General features: G+C 30.8%; 2 protein-coding genes across 11 annotated transcripts in view; one reads left to right on the top strand and one right to left on the bottom strand.

Moving 5' to 3' along the window:
• Positions 1–20,661, bottom strand: part of LOC142238056 (tRNA pseudouridine(38/39) synthase) — a 107,088-nt gene that overhangs the window by 63,574 nt on the left and 22,853 nt on the right. The window contains exon 8 of one of the 2 annotated variants that reach the window (XM_075309579.1): positions 12,090–12,339. The exons of the other annotated variant lie outside the window; for it this stretch is intronic. Coding sequence (XP_075165694.1) covers positions 12,333–12,339 — 7 coding nt within the window. The 3' untranslated portion in view covers positions 12,090–12,332. Of the gene's footprint in view, positions 1–12,089; positions 12,340–20,661 lie in introns of those variants that run through there. 2 annotated transcript variants of the gene reach the window in all.
• The window catches only part of a (arc), a 320,776-nt gene that overhangs the window by 280,698 nt on the left and 19,417 nt on the right, over positions 1–20,661 (top strand). For 8 of the 9 annotated variants that reach the window (XM_075309568.1, XM_075309575.1, XM_075309574.1 and 5 more), the window contains exons 6-7: positions 7,859–8,806; positions 12,178–12,348. In XM_075309568.1, the coding sequence (XP_075165683.1) occupies positions 7,999–8,806; positions 12,178–12,348 (979 nt within the window). In that variant the 5' untranslated portion in view covers positions 7,859–7,998. The remainder of the gene's footprint in view (positions 1–7,858; positions 8,807–12,177; positions 12,349–20,661) is intronic. The other variant, XM_075309571.1, reaches the window with a different exon arrangement.

Genomic DNA, 20,661 nt, shown 5'->3' with positions numbered 1-20,661 from the left:
GCTTGCAAAAATCACATAATTTCCGAAATGATAATATGGTAGCGAAAAACATGTTCACGGGGTGTATCAGCAGGTCTATATTTCTTATCTCTAATTATTACCAATATTTACACTTACGTTCACAGTTGCCACAGTTTGTAGAATTCTAGCAAAAATGTTAGATTTTTTACTGTTTGGTAGAATTCTTGAAGTTTTGGTAGATTTTGCACAATATTTCTCTCCAATTAAGAGATGTTTCTCTATGGAAACAAAAAATTCAAATTCTCTAAAATTTTGACAAAATAAGATCTTTTTGTTTGTTAGTTAGTTAGATTATTGTTGACTCGAATGGCAACCGTGCTACACTACATGGACAAAAAAACTTGTGGAAAAAATAAACGTTTCGGTTTAGCAAACGTTAGGTTTTCTCTTGCCATAAAAAAATAACGGACTGTCACTATACATAAAATAATGTTTGATAGGATATCAGATACTATTTTCCTTACATTAATTACTACCTTCTTATTATCACATAAAGATCTTTTATATACCTACACTGAAAAAAAAATATTGTAGTGAGGTCAAAGATTTCATGTCTTTAAAATACGAATGCAAATTTTGCTTAGCATAGAAGGGAGCCACCGTGGTGTAATGGTTATTAGCATGCCCGCCTTGCATACACAAGGTCGTGGGTTACATTCCTGCTTCGACCGAACACCAAAAAGTTTTTCAGCTGTGGATTATCCCACCTCAGTAATGCTGGTGACATTTCTGAGGGTTTCAAAGCTTCTCTAAGTGGTGTCACTGCAATGTGGAACGCCGTTCGGACTCGGCTATAAAGAGGAGGCCCCTTGTCATTGAGCTTAACATGGAATCGGACAGCACTCAGTGATAAGAGAGAAGTTCACCAATGTGGTATCACAATGGACTGAATAGTCTAAGTGAGCCTGATACATCGGGCTGCCACCTAACCTAACCTAGCATAGAAGACACATTTCTCTAATATAAAGTTTTTTTCTTTGTCCATAAGTCGATAAACTTTTCAATGAAGTCGTATTGTCCTTATAATTAAGTGATTTGACTTAAAAATGGTTATCATAACATGAAAGAAAAAATTCTTTAAATTTAATGAAATTGTCTTTAAATTTGTTGTCTTTTTGCATCGTGACTACACAGCAAAAACTCGTTCAAATATAGGACATGTTTTTCAAAACTTTATTTTAAAGACGTTTGTTACTTGAAACATAGCCTAATTTCTACTGGAAGTCGAGTCTTTATTTGGAAAATAAAGTTGTCGTTAACTCGTTTTTAAAGGACTTTGATAGCATATGAAGAAAACAAATACCCACCACCATAAATCATATATAAGGGTTTCCTTTGAAATTTCAGGGGGGTTTGAGGACAAATCAAGCAGAGCAGTTCAACCAATACACTTCCCGGAGATAAATTTAAAGATTTTACCCATGAAGACTATATCAGATTCTGGATTTATAAGAACCATTTTTGTTTTAGAGGAATCATTAACATCTCTTGTAAGTGTGCAAGAAAATTATAAAATAACGTCTTGATTTGAAATCGTAAATCTGTAGATTTTCACCCGATAAGTAAAATCTGGAAATTTTACATTGAGTTTCAAGCAATTTTCATAATCGGTTCGCCTTCTATAACCTCAAGAAGTGAAATTTCAGGCAAATCGGATAAAAACTACGTTTTCTAGAAACCCAAGGAGTTAAATCGGGAAATCGTTCTTAGGGGGGCTATACTAAAATACTGACCGATACTCACCATTTTCGGCGTATAAAGAGATACGCCGAAAATAATTCTAGATTTCGAATTTCATACAAATTGGATAAAAACTACGGTTTTTATAATCCCAAGAAATAAAATCCGGAGATCGGTCATTATTGGGATATACCAAAACATCAACCAATACACGCCCTTTTCGGCACACCTCTTTATTGTCATAAAATACTTCTAGATATCCAATTTCAGACAAATTGGATAAAAACTACAGTTTCTATAAGTCCAAGAGTAAAATCGGGAGATTGGTCTATATGGGGGATATACCAAAACATGGACCGATACTTACCATGTTCGGCACACCTCTTTATGGTCCAAAAATACCTCCAGATTTCCAATTTCAGCAAATTGGATAAAAACTTCGGATTCTAGAAGCCCAAGAAGTAAAATCGGGAAATCAGTCTATATGGGGGCTATACCAAAACATGGACCGATACTCACCATTTTCGGCACGACTATTTATGGTCCTCAAATACCTCTAGATTTCCAATTTCAGGTAAATTGAATAAAAACTGCGGATTCTAGAAGTCCAAGAAGTAAAATCGGGAGATCGGTCTATATGGGGGCTATACCTAAACATGGACCGATTCTCACCATTTTTGGCACATCTCTTTATGGTCATAAAATATCTCTAGATTTGAAAATTTCAGGCAAATTGGATAAAAACTACGATTTCTATAAGCCCAAGACCCCAAATCAGGAGGTCGGTTTATATGGGGACTATATAAAAAACCTGGACCGATATAGCCCATCTTCGAACTTGACCTGCCTGCAGACAAAAGACAAGCTTGTGCAAAATTTCAGCATGATTGCTTCATTATTGAAGACTGTAGCGTGATTACAACAGACAGACAGCCAGACAGACAGACAGACGGACATGGTTATGTCGTCTTAGAATTTCTTCCTGATCAAGAATGTATATACTTTATATAGTCGGAAATCGATATTTCGATGTGTTACAAACGCAATGACAAACTTATTATACCCCCGTCACCATTCTATGGTGGTGGGTATAAAAAGCTGAAAAAGCGAAAAATTAAAATTTGTTTCCTAGAAGCAAGTATACAAAATCCAAATTGAAAAGAGAATTGCGTCTTAAAAGTATCCTTCTCCGCTTCTTTGGCTCGGAATCAATACCAAAATTTTTAAAGTAAAGGCAAAATCTTTGGAACCGGACATGCTTTTTTTTCAGTGTAGTATATGTATGTGTCACGTATGTTCGATTGTACATTGAGTTATTAGCAATTAGCACCTGCAATTGTAAAATACAATAAAACACGAACAACAAAAGCCATATCAAAACATTAAAGAAATTCTTTAACATAATAGCACTCATTTGAGTACGAATTCAATATTAGCAGGTGTGAAAGATGCTAAACAAGGGCGTAGTGCACAATGGGAATTTAATTTTTTAAATGAAAAAAAAAATCAATAACTCAATGATGGGTACATATATTTTATAATAATTTGCAATTTAATTTTTTTAATGAAAAAAAAAAATCAATGAAGGTTACATATATTTTATAATAATTTCCAATTGGCCTTTTTCATTTTTAATTTACAATTTCTTTTTTTTTATACGAAAAAAAAAATTAAAAAAGTCGAGTTTCCGACCATTCCAAAATTTTGAAAAGGTGGACTTTCGACTATTTTTTTTAAAATGTCACTTTCGTCTATTTTTTTCGGGTAAGATTGGAAAATTTATTTATGCACCTAGCAGTAGGTCCACCCGTGTGCCGGAGACCTATAATAGCGGCTAATAACCCATCTCTTCCCTCGAGTGTACTACCAACTCGAAACCACTTTCACATTATTCGAGGTGGGTGCCTTCGTAGTCTGTGGCCATCTCCTCTTCGTATGCGTCCAGACTAAGGCTTCAACCTTTTTGCTTCCGAAGAACATAAAACAGGATAGTATTAAGAATATTTGTATTTTTTTTTTTAATTAAAAAAATTAAAATGTTAATTTTGATAAAAAAAAAATTTATGTGAATTACAATGATAAAATATTTAATATTTTATTAACAGTAACTGCCCCTTCCTTACATTTTGCTTTTGACGCATCTGGCAAAATGTATTTCTAAATAATAATACATCATTAGATGTTAAACAAACACATATAGAAACAAAAACCTGACTAACTAAAGACAAAACAATCATATGAGGTGGAACCTTAAGTACCATGCCAACCAGAATAGACGATTGAACAAGTGATCTGCGAATATTTAAAATGTCATGTTGCATTACAAAATAATTGCAATTTACCAGAATGCTGTCTCTGTCAATCAATATATAGCCATTTAATTGCAACATAATTATTATGCAAATTCTTCATTTGCAGTATATTGGGGTGTAATGAAACAAACTGATCTGCACAAAATTTTATAAAGACAGATGGACGGACATTATACAGAAGTAAACAGCATTGGATCTCATAGACTGTAGACTGTTACACAAATTATAAATTTTAATAATTTTCTGCAGGAGGCCCTGGCATTAAAATTCCTTATGGAGGATAAATAAGCTTCGAAATGATTATCGTTTTTCCTTTTTATACACGCAAAGAAAAAAAAACGTTTGGAAAACGTGTACCGAAAACGTTTTTTCTTTTGTTAGAGTTTTTTGAATTGCTTCGAAAATTTTAAACTTTTATCACCAAAAAAATTCGTTTGTTACAATTTTTTTTATTTTTTGACAGGTCGAAAACCTATGTTGTTAGCACCTATATTACCTGTTTATTTTCATAATTCATTATGATTGTAAATATATAAATAAATAAATAATTTTATTTTTTCAATAAAAAAGTTATTTTTGAAACAACAACACAGTCCATTTCGTTTATATCAAACACTGTTCTTTTCTGACTTTAGGTCTTTAATAAGACACATTTTACAGTTCGAAATTTAAAATAGTACAATGTAATGTTGAACATTTTTTTTCGGAATCTTCCGAACCTATCTGGAATATATGTAAAAAAAACAAAAAAAACTTTGGTCGAAGCAGGGATCGAACCCACGACCCTTAGCATGCAAGTCGGACGTAGCAACCACTGCCCCACGGTGCCAAACTAAATGTTTGTTTCTGTTAAATAAACTTTGTTTATTCGGTTCGTGGGCGCCGCTAGTTATGCTATATACACCCTCACAAAAAATCGCTTCTGTAACATATACTCCCAAACATATTTTGCTTCAAGCATATACATTTTTGGGTATTGCCCAAACATTTATATGTTTGATCTCTTCCAATATATAATATGTTTGAAAGCATATTGGACTAAACAATATATGTTTGGGTAGTCTAAGTTCCAAACATTTTGTATTTTTGCATCCAAATTCAATAATGTTGTCTTCCAAAAAACAATATGTTATTATGTGAACATATAATAAGTTTGGAAGCACTTTGCACCCAAAAATATTATATGCTTAAAAAAAATTCTCCCAAACAATATTGTGCTCAAAATTTTATTTATTTGTTTATATATTTACAATCATAATGAATTACGAAAATAAACAGGTAATATAGGTGCTAACAACATAGGTTTTCGACCTGAATGCTCAAAATTTTGTTTCTGCCTAATTGTATATTCCCCCACATCTTTCTCACTTCCTCGAGATTTTTTAGTTCTTAGCACCTTTTTCTGTAATACAAACATTGTAGAAGAAATTATTCAATTTTATGATTTTTTTTATTTTAATTTTACCTTTTGCCGGACGGGGATTCGAACAGCGGACCACACAGTTTGTAAGGATCAAAGAAGTAGCTGATCAATTGCCCAAGGAAAAATAAAATGTTAATTTTGTAATAACAAGCAACAACCACCAACTTAATTCAATATCGCTCCCTGTTAAATAGCGCTCCAAGCTACTAAACACATATATGTTTATAGGCTATTTCTAAATTAATATATGTTTGCATCCAAGCATATTATATTTACAAACATTTTATGTCCCAAACATAATATGTTCTAACATATTAACATATATGTCCCAAACATGTTATGCTAGTTTATGAACATTATATGCTTGCACTCAAAAATATTGTGTTTAAAAATTTGTGTTCCACACATATAATGTTTATAGCCAAACATAGTCTTTTTCATCCGTGTATGTTAAATATAACTTATATGGATAATTATCTATTGATGACCATAACAGGTACATAACTCAGTGGTTAGTGTGTTGGCTTACAAAGTGAATGGTCCGCGGTTCGATTCTCCGTCCAGGCGAAAGGTAAAAAATTTTAAAAATTTATAAAATCGTATAATTTCTTCTAAATTGTTGGTATTACAGGAAAAAATGTTATGAACTAAAAAACCTCGTGGATGTGAGAAAGATGTGAGAGAAAATGCAATTAGCAAGAAAACAATGTTTTTTTGAGTTAGTCTTTATGAAATTGTTTTTACATCCTGGAAAATAATACACGTTTATCACAAAATACTTTTCTTCCAAATACATTTCCTTAAAAGCAAATGAGAAACGAACTTTGTTTGTCTAAAATTTCGTTTGGGAGGAAAGAATTATTTTTTTGCGTGTACCCTCCACCAAAGGATGGGGGTATATTAACTTTGTCATTACGTTTGTAACACATCGAAATATTGCTCTAAGACCCCATAAAGTATATATATTTTGGGTCGTGGTGAAATTCTGAGTCGATCTAAGCATGTCCGTCCGTACGTCCGTCTGTTGAAATCACGCTAACTTCCGAACGAAACAAGCTATCGACTTGAAACTTGGCACAAGTAGTTGTTATTGATGTAGGTCGGATGGTATTGCAAATGGGCCATATCGGACCACTTTTACGTATAGCCCCCATATAAACCGACGCTCAGATTTGGCTTGCGGAGCTTCTTGGAGGAGCAAAATCCATCCAATCCGGTTGAAATTTGGTACATGGTGTTAGTATATGGTATCTAACAACCATACAAAAATTGGTCCACATCGGTCCATAATTATATATAGCCCCCATATAAACCGATCCCTAGATTTGGCTTGCGGAGCCTCTAAGAGAAGCAAATTTCATTCGATCCGTCTGAAATTTGGTACATGGTGTAAGTATATGGTCTCTAACAACTATGCAGGAATTGGTCCATATCGGTCCATAAGTATATGTAGCCCCCATATAACCCGATCCCCAGATTTGACCTACGGAGCCCCTTGGAAGAGCAATGTTCACCCGATCCGGTTGAAATTTGGTACGTGGTGTTAGTATATGGCCTTAGCGGCCAAAATTGGTCCATATCGGTCTATAGTTATACATAGCCGATCCCCAAAAATAATCTACCAAAATTTTATTACTATAGAAAATTTTGTCAACATTTGATTACTATACAAAATTTTGTGAAGATTTTATTTCTATAGAAAATTTTATCAAAATTTTATTTCTATAGAAAATTTTGTCAAAATTTTATTGCTATAGAAAAATTTGTAAAAATTGTATTGCTATAGAAAATTTTGTCAAACTGAATTATATAAGTATTTAATCGGTCTTTTTTTAATATATACCCCGTATGGACTATCTTACAATTGAGAAGACGGTGTTGAGAAGTTTTAACATGCCTTGCCATCGGCAAGTGTTACCGCAACCCAAGTAATTCGATTGTGGATGACAGTCTTTAGTACAAGTTTCTATGCATCCATGGTGCATAAGGTACATAAGATTCGGCCTGGCCGAACTTACGGCCGTATATACTTGTTCTACTTAAATTTTTATATTTTCCATTATTTATCTATCTTCAGTACACCCTAATATACTCTTGTCAATTCATATGTATTCGATTTTTTTTTACTTGATTTATTTCGTATTTTTTTATGTCCACAAATTGTAAATTGAGATAATTTTTAACAGAAGACCCTGGCAATTCAAATCCGTTATGGAAGGCTTCGCCCCAATCGAACTGATTGTCGTCCTTACTTTGTCTACTTATTTTTATATTTATCAAAATTTATTTCAGGAAACAACCTAATATACTCTTTGCCATTTCATATTTATTCCTTATATAAATTTATGCCTTTTAGTCTGCTACAAATGTATCACCATTATTTGTCCCCCTCCATATAATGATTTCTTCTCTATCTTTACAGACTGCATCTATGTTGTTACCAATGTTGCAGATTGGAATATCTAGAGTAACGATTTGTAAACCAAAGTGAAAAGACTATCCCAACACTGGCTAATATATTGTTGAAGTTCGCAACGAACTTTTTCAATATCCATTTCAAGAATGCGCCTATTTAAAACGCGCAAATCCATAGACACTTTCAGTACAGCCACAGCATCACAACACAACACCAACAGCACCGAAACTTATACCCATCATTCACCGATAGCAACATGTGCTTCAAAGTTCACCAAAACTATCAGCGGCTCATCATCGATATCATCGTCATTGCCAGATTTACACGATAATTCACCCGTTATGATTTTAAGTTGCACCAATCTAAGTACAAGCGGTTTACCGCCCAATAACACTAATGTTACAGCTTCCTCCTCCACCTCGTCGACAGCACCGCCTACACCCAAAAGTAATGAATCTTTTCAGAACCTAACACCGCAACAATGTTCCTCGACTGCTGGTCCAGGTGGCGGTGGTGGTGTGGCCTATCACAATATGGCCAACGTTAATCACCACCTTCAAAGCAGTGGTAGACAAACTCCTTCAGCCCTGTCGGTGGTCTCGCTCAACGATGCTTGTCTTCAGCAACAGCGTCCCGCTAGTGTACATTTATTTGGTCATAAAGCCAATTCGTTATTACTCAATTATGGAGGAAGTAGTTCGAATATTGAACATACATCATCTGGACAGAATAATGGTGGTGGTGGCAATATTGGTCAATATCAAAAATATACCCAAGGTCCAAACAGTGTACGAGGCCTTTTGGGTCAGTTACAGAAACATTCTTCATCATCCAGTAGTTGTATATATGAAAAGGCGAATAATTGTGGACAATCGATCCATCATAATAGGCAAAATGTTAACGGTGCAACAAATGGTCTAAATACTAAAGATTCATCATTTATGGGAGCGAATGGTAAGTACACACTCAAAAATGTTGCATTTCAAAGTTCATATTCGACTGTGAAACTTCTCAGAAGTATCAAAATATAAACACCGACTAGCTGATTTTTTTCTATGAGTGTATTTAAATTTCTTCATTGAAAGTACTTGAGTTGATCAGAAAACTTAAGAATTTTACGTCGCTTGATTTTATTGTCGTTTTAAACCTATGCCCCACGTCGGGCGCCATTTGATCAAAATGTTAGTTTTCATTACAAATGGGTGGGAAAAAAATTTTGATAAAATTTTCTATAGAAATAAAATTTTGATAAAAATTTTCTGTAGAAATAAAATTTTAACAAAAATTTCTATAGAAATAAAATTTTGGTAGATTATTTTTGGCGATATGGACCAATTTTTGTGTGATTGGCGATCGGCTATATATAACTATAGACCGATAGGGACCAATTTTTGCATGGCTGTTAGCAGCCATATACTAGCGCAATGTAACAAATTTCAACCGAAGGGGATGAATTTTCCTCCTCCAAGAGGTTCCGGAGGTCAAATCTGGGGATCGATTTATATGAGGGCTATATATAATGGTTAGGTTAGGTTAGGTGGCAGCCCGATGTATCAGGCTCACTTAGACTATTCAGTCCATTGTGATACCACATTGGTGAACTTCTCTCTTATCAGTGAGTGCTGCCCGATTCCATGTTAAGCTCAATGACGAGGGACCTCCTTTTTATAGTCGAGTCCTAACGGCGTTCCACATTGCAGTGAAACCACTTGGAGAACTTTTGAAATCCTCAGAAATGTCACCAGCATTACTGAGGTGGGATAATCCACCGCTGAAAAACTTTTTGGTGTTCGGTCGAAGAAGGAATCGAACCCACGACCTTGTGTATGCAAGGCGGGCATGCTAACCATTGCACCACGGTGGCTCCCTGGCTCCTATATATAATTATGGAGCGATATGGACCAATGTTTGCATGATTGTTAGAGACCATGTACTAACACCACGTACCAAATTCGAACCGGATCGAATGAAATTTGCTCCTTTTAGAGGCTCCGGAGTTCAAATCTGCGGATCGGTTTATATGGGACCGAAATGACCAATTTTTGGATGGTTGTTTTAGACCATATACTAACACCACGTACCAAATTTCAACCGGATCGGATGAATTTTGCTATTCCAAGTGGTTCCGGAGGTCAAATCTGGTGATCGGTTTATATGGGGGGCTATATACAATTATGGACCGAGATGGACCAACTTTTGCATAGTTGTTAGAGACCATATACTAACACCACGTACCAAATTTCAACCGGATCGGATGAATTTTGCTCCTCCAAAAGGCTCTGAGGATCGGTTTATATGGAGGCTATACGTAAACGTGGTACAATATGGCCCATTTGCAATACCATCCGACCTACATCAATAACAACTACTTGCGTCAAGTTTCAAGTCGATATCTTGTTTCGTTCGGAAGTTAGCGTGATTTCCACAGACGTACGGACAGCCGGACGGACATAGCTAGATCGACTCAAAATTTCTCCACGACCCAGAATATATATCCTTTATGGGGTCGTAGACCAATATTTCGATGTGTTACAAACGAAATGACAAAGTTAATATACCCCCATCCTATGGTGAAGGGTATAATTAATTGGATCAATTAATTTCGTGATTGAAGCCAACAAAATATTTTTTATGTGAATATAGGCTAGGACTTATTTTGAGGATTTAGCATCTTTGATTTACTTACTTACTTACATGTTCCATCAATTCACCTTCATATAGACCCTCATTTCCCCAATACAAAGTTGCTAGTGTATCCTGCACGAAATGTGGTTAAAATAAAACACACGAATCAATCAATGCATCCATCATATGCACCACAACAGTTAAAATGTAGACTTTATTCAATAATTTACAATGGAAACGATTACATTTCATTCAATAAATAACGTTTCAAACCGGAACAATTATTTATTAACCACAAACAATTATCAGAGAGATTCGATTGAAAATTTCCCATAAATTCATTTTCAGACCATTGAACATGGGTACGATTTGAATTCAAGCACAAGATTTGCTGTGTTTGTATATTTTCCAATACAAAATGCATTGAATTGGGCAAAAGTTTTAAATGAAATTCCCATAGAAAATCGCTATTTGTTAAATTCGAATAATTAACAAATATTAATTGATGAGTCGAAGAATTTTCCAATAAAAGATTTTGACCAGATACATGCGTTGTCCATAAGGCTGGGTAATCAAGATCAAAACTTATGTTAAACAAATTCGGATTATGGGATGAGATTTGCAAGTATTTATAGGATTTTAGGGATTTCAAGCACAGACGATAAGAAAAGGTGAGTACCGAAATGTCATAGGGTATGGAATGCTTTATATTCAATAATTGCTGTTGAATAATGGGATTTTCTTTATAATGGTCTCTTTGTAAGAGTAAACGCAAACTTAAAGCTAATTTATATGTTAAATTTGAGCTAAGAGCTCTTTGTTGTTTAAGATCTTTATAGAATTCTATAAAGAGCAAAGCCTTAAAGTCTTGGGCTGAAGAATTCAAATCGAAACGTTTTAAAAGCTTAGAATGTAAAATTAAATTATAAACCTTTTGAATACAAAAACGTGCCGTTCTTTGTATAACTTCATGCGATTTATAAGACTCAAAAGCTTCATCCATTTCCTTAAGCTTGTGAGAATTTTTATTTATTATTATTAATTTAAAAGATTGAGCACATTTTTCCATCATGGTTAATTGCAAACTTATTAACAATTCTTGAAATATCCTTGGTTGTTTTACAACATCATCCTCGAAGGTTTTGAGCATTTCTAGCACTTGTAGCCATTCCAGCTTTTCATACCATTTATATTTGATTTCATTGAGATTTTGCCATGACCAAATTTTCACCATTCTAGAATGTTCATTGTCGTCACTAAGATTCCATAGTTGCTGATGTAGTTCAACAATATCCTTTATATCGGTTAGATTTTGCAAAATAAGTGTGGCCTGCTGAAATTCTTTATGCTGTACTTTACTCATAAAATTCTCCACTTGATTTTGTTGGGAAATTTCTATTGTAAAAATGATTAGTAGCAAACATTGCTTCATTATTCCTCAAAGATTATTATATTTTAATCAGAAGATGTGTTTTAGCTCCGTCACTTATGATCAACCAAATTGAACTGACAAACGCTATCCTTCCAAAATAAACCCAGATCATCCATTTCGTTTAAATTTATTTTCTCTCCATTCCAAGATTTTCTATAACAACAATTTCAACAATTTGACTTTATCTTCACTAACCATTTGTATGGCTACATACTTTATTGATACATTCTCATATTGACACATACACATCAATTTGATTTTATTTCAGTTCAATTACCCGATTATAAATTGGTTACGGCAGTGCCGGTGGTTGTATTGGATGATGAACAAAAATCTGCAATAACTTCTCAATCATCTTCGACAGCAGTTTCCAATACCAGCAATACAACTGTGGGTAATTCAAGTTTGAGTCAAACGGCTACATCAAGTGCTAGAAATGGTAAGTGATGACCATTATTATTATATTTATGAGTTATGGTTTTGGATAAAAACATTAAATTTAATAAAAAAAAAACAAATTGCTTAAATAAAATTCAACAATCTTCAATGCATAAGTATTTCATCTCACATAATTAAATAGGAAACTTACAAAAGCTTTATAGTTATACACTGGTAGAAAAAGTTTTTTAATTTTAACGAAATTTGTTTTCAGAAAATTTCCTATAGAAATGAAATTTTCACAAAATATCCCATAAAAATTAAATTTTCAGAATATTTCATATAGAAATGAAATTTTCAGAAAATTTCCTATAGAAATGAAATTTTGCGAAAATTTCATATAAAAATGAAAGTTTGAGAAAATTTCCTATAGAAATGAAATTTTCAGAAAATTTTCTATAAAAATGAAATATTGAGAAAATTTCCTAAAGAAATGAATTTTCCAGAAAATTTCCTATAGAAATGAAATTTTCAGAAAATTTCCTATAGAAATGAAATTTTGCGAAAAATTCCTATAGAAATGAAATTTTCAGAAAATTTCATATAGAAATGAAATTTTGGGAAAATTTCATATAGAAATGAAATTTTCAGAAAATTTTCTATAGAAATGAAATTTTCAGAAAATTTCCTTGAGAAATTAAATTTTGTGCAAATTTTCTATACAATAAAATTTTGAGAAAATTTTCTATAGAAATGAAAGTTTAAGAAAAATTTCTATAGAAATGAAATTTTGAGCAAATTTCCTATACACTCAAAAAAAGTTTACTTGGATCCAAAGATTTTGCCCTTCCTTTAAGGATTTTGGTATTGATTGCGAGCCAAAGATGCGGATTCTTTAAAACAAATATATTTTTTTACGGGCCTCCCTGGCTTTAAATCTAGGATCAATAAAATTAAAATTGGCTACAGATCTCATTCATCGAGTTTTTATTTTCTTTTTGCGATATATTAATAAAGGTATTTACAAATTCCAATTTCAAAATCTAAATTATGCCAGGTACTTCAAAGTAAAAACAGTTTTCTTAATGCTAAAAAAAACTTTAAACCAAAGATGCAAACTCTTAAAATAAGTCTTAGCCTTTATTTGAAGCGTTTGTATCTTAAATTTAAAAATTCAATATGTTAGTTGAGTTAAAGACGATTTCTTTAAATTAAAAATGTTTTTCTTTATTTTAAGGAAAATTTGCCTTACTTCAAAGATCTACAACTTCAGCAGAGAGACACAAAATTTCATGATTTGTGTCCTAAATTTAATAAAAAAAATTTTGAAGCAAGGATTATAAACTTTCTTTTAATTAAAATGTCATTTTTTAAAGAATTTTGTCCTTAGCATTGCGTAAATTTTGAGTCCTAAAATTTAAGTTCCATAATCTTCCATATTAGGTCAATATTTTTTTCAGTGTAGAAATTAAATTTTCAAAAAATTTCCTATAGAAATTAAATTGCTATAAAAATTAAAATTTTCAGAAAATTATAGAAATAAAATTTTCAGAAAATTATAGAAATGAATTTTTTAGAAAATTTCTTATAGAAATGAAATTTTGAGAAAATTTCCTATGGAAATGAAATTTTCACAAAATTTCCTACAGAAATAAAATTTTTAGAAAATTTCTTATAGAAATGAAATTTTCAGAAAATTTCCTACAGAAATAAAATTTTTAGAATATTTCTATAAAAATGAAATTTTGACAAAATCTTTTATAGAAATGAAAATTTCAGAAAATTTTCTATAGAAGGGAAATTTGGAGAAAATTTCTTATAGAAATGAAATTTTCAGATAATTTCCTATAGAAATGAAATGAAATTGTCAGAAAATTTCCTATAGAAATGAAACTATGAGAAAATTTCCTATAGAAATGAAATTTTCAGAAAATTTACTTGAGAAATTAAATTTTGTGCAAATTTTCTATATAAATGAAAATGAAATTTTGAAAAAATTTCCTCTAGAAATGAAATTTTGAGAAAATTTCCTATAGAAATGAAATTTTGAGCAAATTTCCTATAGAAATAAAATTTTCAAAAAATTTGCTATAGAAATAAAATTTTTAGAAAATTTCCTATAGAAATGAAAATTTCAGAGAATTTCCTATAGAGATATGAAATTTTGACAAAATGTTCTATATAAATGAAATTTTTAGAAAATTTCTTATAGAAATGAAATTTTGAGAAAATGAAATTTTCAGAAAATTTCCCATAGAAATGAAATTTTCAGAAAATTTCCTTGAGAAATGAAATTTTCAGAAAAGTTCCTTGAGAAATGAAATTTTCAGAAAATTTCCTTGAGAAATTAAATTTTCAGAAAATTTCCTTGAGAAATTAAATTTTCAGAAAATTTCCTTGAGAAATGAAATTTTGAGAAAATTTTCTATAGAAATGAAATTTTGAGAAAATTTTCTATAGAAATGATATTATCAGAAAATTTCCTATAGAGATATGAAATTTTCACAAAATTTTCTATATAAATGAAATTTTTAGAAAATTTCTTATAGACATGAAATTTTGAGATAATTTCCTAAGGAAATGAAATTTTCAAAAAATTTCCTACAGAAATGAAATTTTTAGAAAATTTTTTATAGAAATGAAATTTTCAGAAAATTTCCTACAGAAATAAAATTTTTAGAAAATTTCTATAAAAATGAAATTTTTACCAAATCTTTTACATAAATGAAATTTTCAGAAATATCTTATAGAAATGAAATTTTCAGAAAATTTCCTTGAGAAATTAAATTTTGAGAAAATTTTCTATAGAAATGAAATTTTGAGAAAATTTTCTATAGAAATGAAATTTTCAGAAAATTTCCTATAGAGATATGAAATTTTGTCTGAAATTTTGATTGAAATAATTTCATAGAAAAAACTTCATTTAATTCGTATTTTTATACCCTGCGCGACACTGTGGAACAGGGTATTATAACACTCAGAAGGATACGAGATAGACACATGGTGTCTTTGGCAAAAATGCTCAGGGTGGGTCGATATAGCCATATCCGTCTGTCCGTCTTTTTGTGATCAACGTCTAGGTCGCAGTTTTAGTCCAATTTGGCACAAGTATGTGTTTTGGCTCAGAATAGAACCCTATTGATTTTGGAAGGAATCGGTTCAGATTTAGATATAGCTCCCATATATATCTTTCCCCGATATGGACTTATATGGCCCCAGAAGCCAGAGTTTTACCCTAATTTGCTTAAATTTTTGCACAAGAAGAACAATTAGTACTATAGTAGTGTAGTCAAGTGTGCGAAATTTTATTGAAATCGGTTCAGATTTAGATATAGCTCCCATATATAGCTTTTTCGCCCGATTTACACCCATATGATCACAGTGGCCAATCTTTTAATTGAAATTTTACACAGGAAGTAGAATTAACATTCCAACTGTCTGTACCAAATTTGGTTGAAATCGGTTCAGATTTAGAGATAGCTCCCATATATAGCTTTCGCCCAATTTACACCCATATGATCACAGTGGCCAATCTTTTTCTCCAATTTACTTGAAATTATGTACAGGAAGTAGAATTAACATTCCAACTGTCTGTACCAAATTTGGTTGAAATCGGTTCAGACTTCGATATAGTTTCCATATATATGTTTTTCCGATTTGGGCAAAAATGACCAAAATACCAACATTTTCCTTGTAAATCGCCACTGCTTATTCGAAAACTTTTAAAAGTGACTCAAATTTTCCATTATATCTAATACATATCTATCGACCGATAAATCATAAATATCATCATCATCATCATAAATTTGCGAAGTTGCCTCAAAATTGGTTCAGATTTAAATGTTTCCTATATTTTTTACTAACATTGTGTTCCACCCCAGGGCATTAGCCGGCTTAAATTTAAAGTTTATAAAAATTGTAGAACTCTGTCCAGATCTGATCAGATTTAAATATATGTATATGAGAACATAAAACTTAATATATAGCACCCAACACATTATACGGATTTGACATGATATCGAAAATGTGGATCTACAAAGTGGTGCAGGGTATAATATAGTCGGCCCCGCCCGACCTTTCCACCTTTTATTTCAAGTGACACTATTCTCAACGATAACGCTGACCAAGGCCCGAGTTCTAAGCGTGACCCCATGAGTGAAAGATATCCATGCTAAGTTTATGTTTTAATGATTTTTCTAATTCTGAATCATCCATTGTCTCCCCTTGCATTGGCATGACTTTCTTATTTTTCACACCACTCAAATACAGAAATTCCAAGCATATTTCCTTTTTTCTTCAAAAAATGCATGCTTTACATTCACGCCTCTAATCACTTGGCATTTTATTGGACATATATGGCATTTAACGTAACATTAACAATATATTAACAAATATTATTACCATCATAATGATTACACATTGGAAGTAGGTGGTAGAGCTAATGTCCAAAGAATAAACTGAGGGATGCACTGCAGCAACAGCATCCACAGCAGCGGTAATGGTCAAGCTTAACACGTTGTGTAATATGATAGAGCAAATATGCCATGATTTCATGGTTATTATCGCAGACCAAGAGAATGAGTGACCATAAATGTCCAGACGGGTTTGACTGCAAAGCCAAACACCTCCAAGCCAGACAAAGAGACTTCACTTAAAAATGACTACAAAAAAATATGTTTTTATGGTCATTAGTTTCAACAAAAGTCGGAAATGAATTATTGTGATATATAAGGAAAGAAATGAAAAAGAACACTCACACATTCTTCGCCATGCTGAGACAATATAAACAAAAGATAGGGATGTATTAAATTCGACTTTGGGAGTAATAAATATAAATGCATAACACCTTAGATTTGAAAATTTTATTGGACTTTATTCTAAGAAATGACAAGAAAATACCATAAAAATATTTTAGATTTTATGACAAATTTGTTTTAGATTTGTGGCTTATCTTAATTTTTATGTCTTTGAAGTATGGTTTAACACTTAAGCCTTATTAGAAAATTTATGTTTTATTCTCTTTTATATAATCCCAATAAGAGCATTTCTATAATAATAGGTCAACATTATAACGTTATCTCGATACAGAAACAAGCCTACAGAAATCGCCTTATTTTAAAACTACACCATTGTGCTCTAGGATAATACAACGATAAACCGTCACCTATAAGAAATTTGGTGAAAATTTCGTTTTTATAGGAAATGTTGTAAAAATTTCATTTCTATAGGAAATGTTGTAAAAATTTCATTTGTATAGGAAATTTTCTGAAAATTTGATTTCTATAGGAAATTTTCTGAAAATTTCATTTCTATAGGAAATTTTCTGAAAATTTCATTTCTATAGAAAATTTTCTGAAAATTTCATTTCTATAGGAAATTTTCTGAAAATTTCATTTCTATAGGAAATTTTCTGAAAATTTCATTTCTATAGGAAATTTTCTGAAAATTCATAGAAAATTTTCTCAAAATTTCATTTCTTAGGAAATTTTCGCAGAATTCCGTTTCTATAGGAAATTTTTCGCAGAATTTCATTTCTATAGGAAATTTTCTGAAAATTTCATTTCTATAGGAAATTTTCTGAAAATTTCATTTTACAGGAAATTTTCTGAAAATTTCATTTCTATAGGAAATTTTCTGAAAATTTCATTTCTATAGGAAATTTTCTCAAAATTTCATTTCTATAGGAAATTTTCTGAAAATTTCATTTCTATAGGAAATTTTCGCAGAATTTCATTTCTATAGGAAATTTTCTGAAAATTTCATTTCTATAGGAAATTTTCAGAAAATTTCATTTCTATAGGAAATTTTCAGAAAATTTCATTTTTATAGGAAATTTTCTAAAAATTTAATTTCTATAGGAAATTTTCGCAAAATTTCATTTCTATAGGAAATTTTCTGAAAATTTCATTTCTATAGGAAATTTTCGCAAAATTTCATTTCTATAGAAATTTTCTGAAAATTTCATTTTTATAGGAAATTTTCTGAAAATTTCATTTCTATAGGAAATTTTCTGAAAATTTCATTTCTATAGGAAATTTTCTGAAAATTTCATTTCTATAGGAAATTTTCTGAAAATTTCATTTCTATAGAAAATTTTCTAAAATTTCATTTCTATAGGAAATTTTCTGAAAATTTCAATCATATAGGAAATTTTTGCAGAATTCCGTTTCTATAGGAAATTTTCGCAGAATTTCTTTTCTATAGGAAATTTTCTAAAAATTTCATTTCTATAGGAAATTTTTTGAAAATTTCATTTCTATAGGAAATTTTTTGAAAATTTCATTTTTATAGGAAATTTTGTCAAAATTTCATTTCTATAAGAAATTTTCTGAAAATTTTATTTCTATAGGAAATTTTCTGAAAATTTCATTTCTATAGGAAATTTTCTGAAAATTTCATTTTTATAGGAAATTTTCTGAAAATTTCATTTCTATAGCAAATTTGCGCAAAATTTCATTTCTATAGGAAATTTTCGTAAAATTTCATTTCTATAGGAAATTTTCGCAAATTTTCATTTCTATAGGAAATTTTCTGAAAATTTCATTTCTATAGGAAATTTTTGTCAAAATTTCACTTCTATCGGAAATTTTGTAAAAATCTCATTGTCTCTCAATTATTAAATTATTGTATTCATCGAGTGAAGCGTGTTTCCGTTTCAGTCATATTATGGTTCGTATAAACTGGCAATCTGTCAAAATTTCTAGCATATCAACAAACTGAAGTTTGACATGTAATGACAAGTGTAAAGTATTTTTGATTCTATTGAACTCGTGTATATGTATATATAAGTACATATTATAACAATCACACCGGCGAAAACAGTTGAACATGTTAAGGTCTATTCCCATTAGTATTACATTAACTTTAACTTTATTATTTCTTAGGTCTTTATTTGGGTATACACACAACCATAATTGACAGTTTGAATTTTTGACAGTTATATTGAAAAAGAATTTAAAAATAAATGTATAATTCGTTAGGCATTCATTCAATACCTTTGTACACCTCCCTCCGCAAAGACAGGAACAATGAACTCTGTAGATGGTAATGATTTTCTAGCACAGTTACTGGCCATAGCTTGGTGAATGAGAGTTGCTTGTTCATTACTCGTTTTTTTACATTGACAACTCTTTCAGTTACTTTAACCAACTAACATATGTTGGACCTATTCACTTATTGCCTATTACTATTTTTTATTTATTTATGGACTTTCAGTTGGCCATTGTATCTTTTATCAAATCCATTATTAACCTTTTTCTATTACCTATACAACTCCCAACTACTGTATTACATTATTGTTATTATTTGTTTGCCATTTGCCTTTTTCTTCGCAAAGGAAAAGTGTGTCACTTAAATGTGTTAAACTACTGTAAATCATTGTTAGGTTAGTAATTCGATATAGTAGAGATTTTTTAGCTCTTTGCTGGACTTTAGTGTCTACTTCTCGAAAATGACTTGACACAACTTCCTTGTCGCCGATTAACTTGTCATAAGATGGTATGACCTTATTATGGGCAGTCAATTTTCGTTGACATAACTTTAAAGATTTGTTTTTTTTTTTTTTTTTGCTAGAAGGGTAATAATAAAGTAAAGTTAAAAAAATATTCTATAGATAAAAACATTCAATTCCTACAAAAATGTTCTCAAACTTTTATTTCCATAAAAAATGTTGCCAAAATCTCTAAATTTCACAATTTAATATTTGTAGCAAATATCAATTTTTTATAGGAAATTTTCTGAATATTTCCCTTCTATAGGAAATTTTCTGAAAATTTCATTTCTATAGGGAATTTTCTGGAAATTTCTATAATAAATTTTCTGAAATTTACATTTTTTTAAGAAATTTTCTGAAACTGTCATTTCTATAGGAAATTTGTTGAAAATTTCATTTCTATGGGAAATTTTCAAGAAATTTCATTTCTATAAGAATTTTCCGAAAATTACATTTCTATAATAAATTTTCTGAAAAATTACATTTCTATAGGAAATTTTCTCAAAATTTCATTTCTATAGGAAATTTTCTGAACATTTCATTTCTGAAAATTACATTTCTATAATAAATTTTCTGAAAAAATGTCATTTCTATAGGAAATTTTCTGGAAATTTCATTTCTATAGGAAATTTTCTGAAAATTTAATTTCTATATGAAATTTTCTGAAAATTTCATTTCTATAGGAAATTTTCTAAAAAATTTCATTTCTATAGGAAATTTTCTAAAAAATTTCATTTCTATAGGAAATTTTCTCAAAATTTCATTTCTATAGGAAATTTTCTCAAAATTTCATTTCTATAGGAAATTTTCTCAAAATTTCATTTCTATAGGAAAATTTCAGAAAATTTCGTTTCTATAGGACATTTTAAGAAAATTTCATTT

The sequence above is a fragment of the Haematobia irritans genome, chromosome 5, assembly GCF_050003625.1.
Source record: "Haematobia irritans isolate KBUSLIRL chromosome 5, ASM5000362v1, whole genome shotgun sequence".
Classification (NCBI taxonomy): domain Eukaryota; kingdom Metazoa; phylum Arthropoda; class Insecta; order Diptera; family Muscidae; genus Haematobia; species Haematobia irritans.
This window is presented reverse-complemented; position numbering and strand designations above follow the sequence as displayed.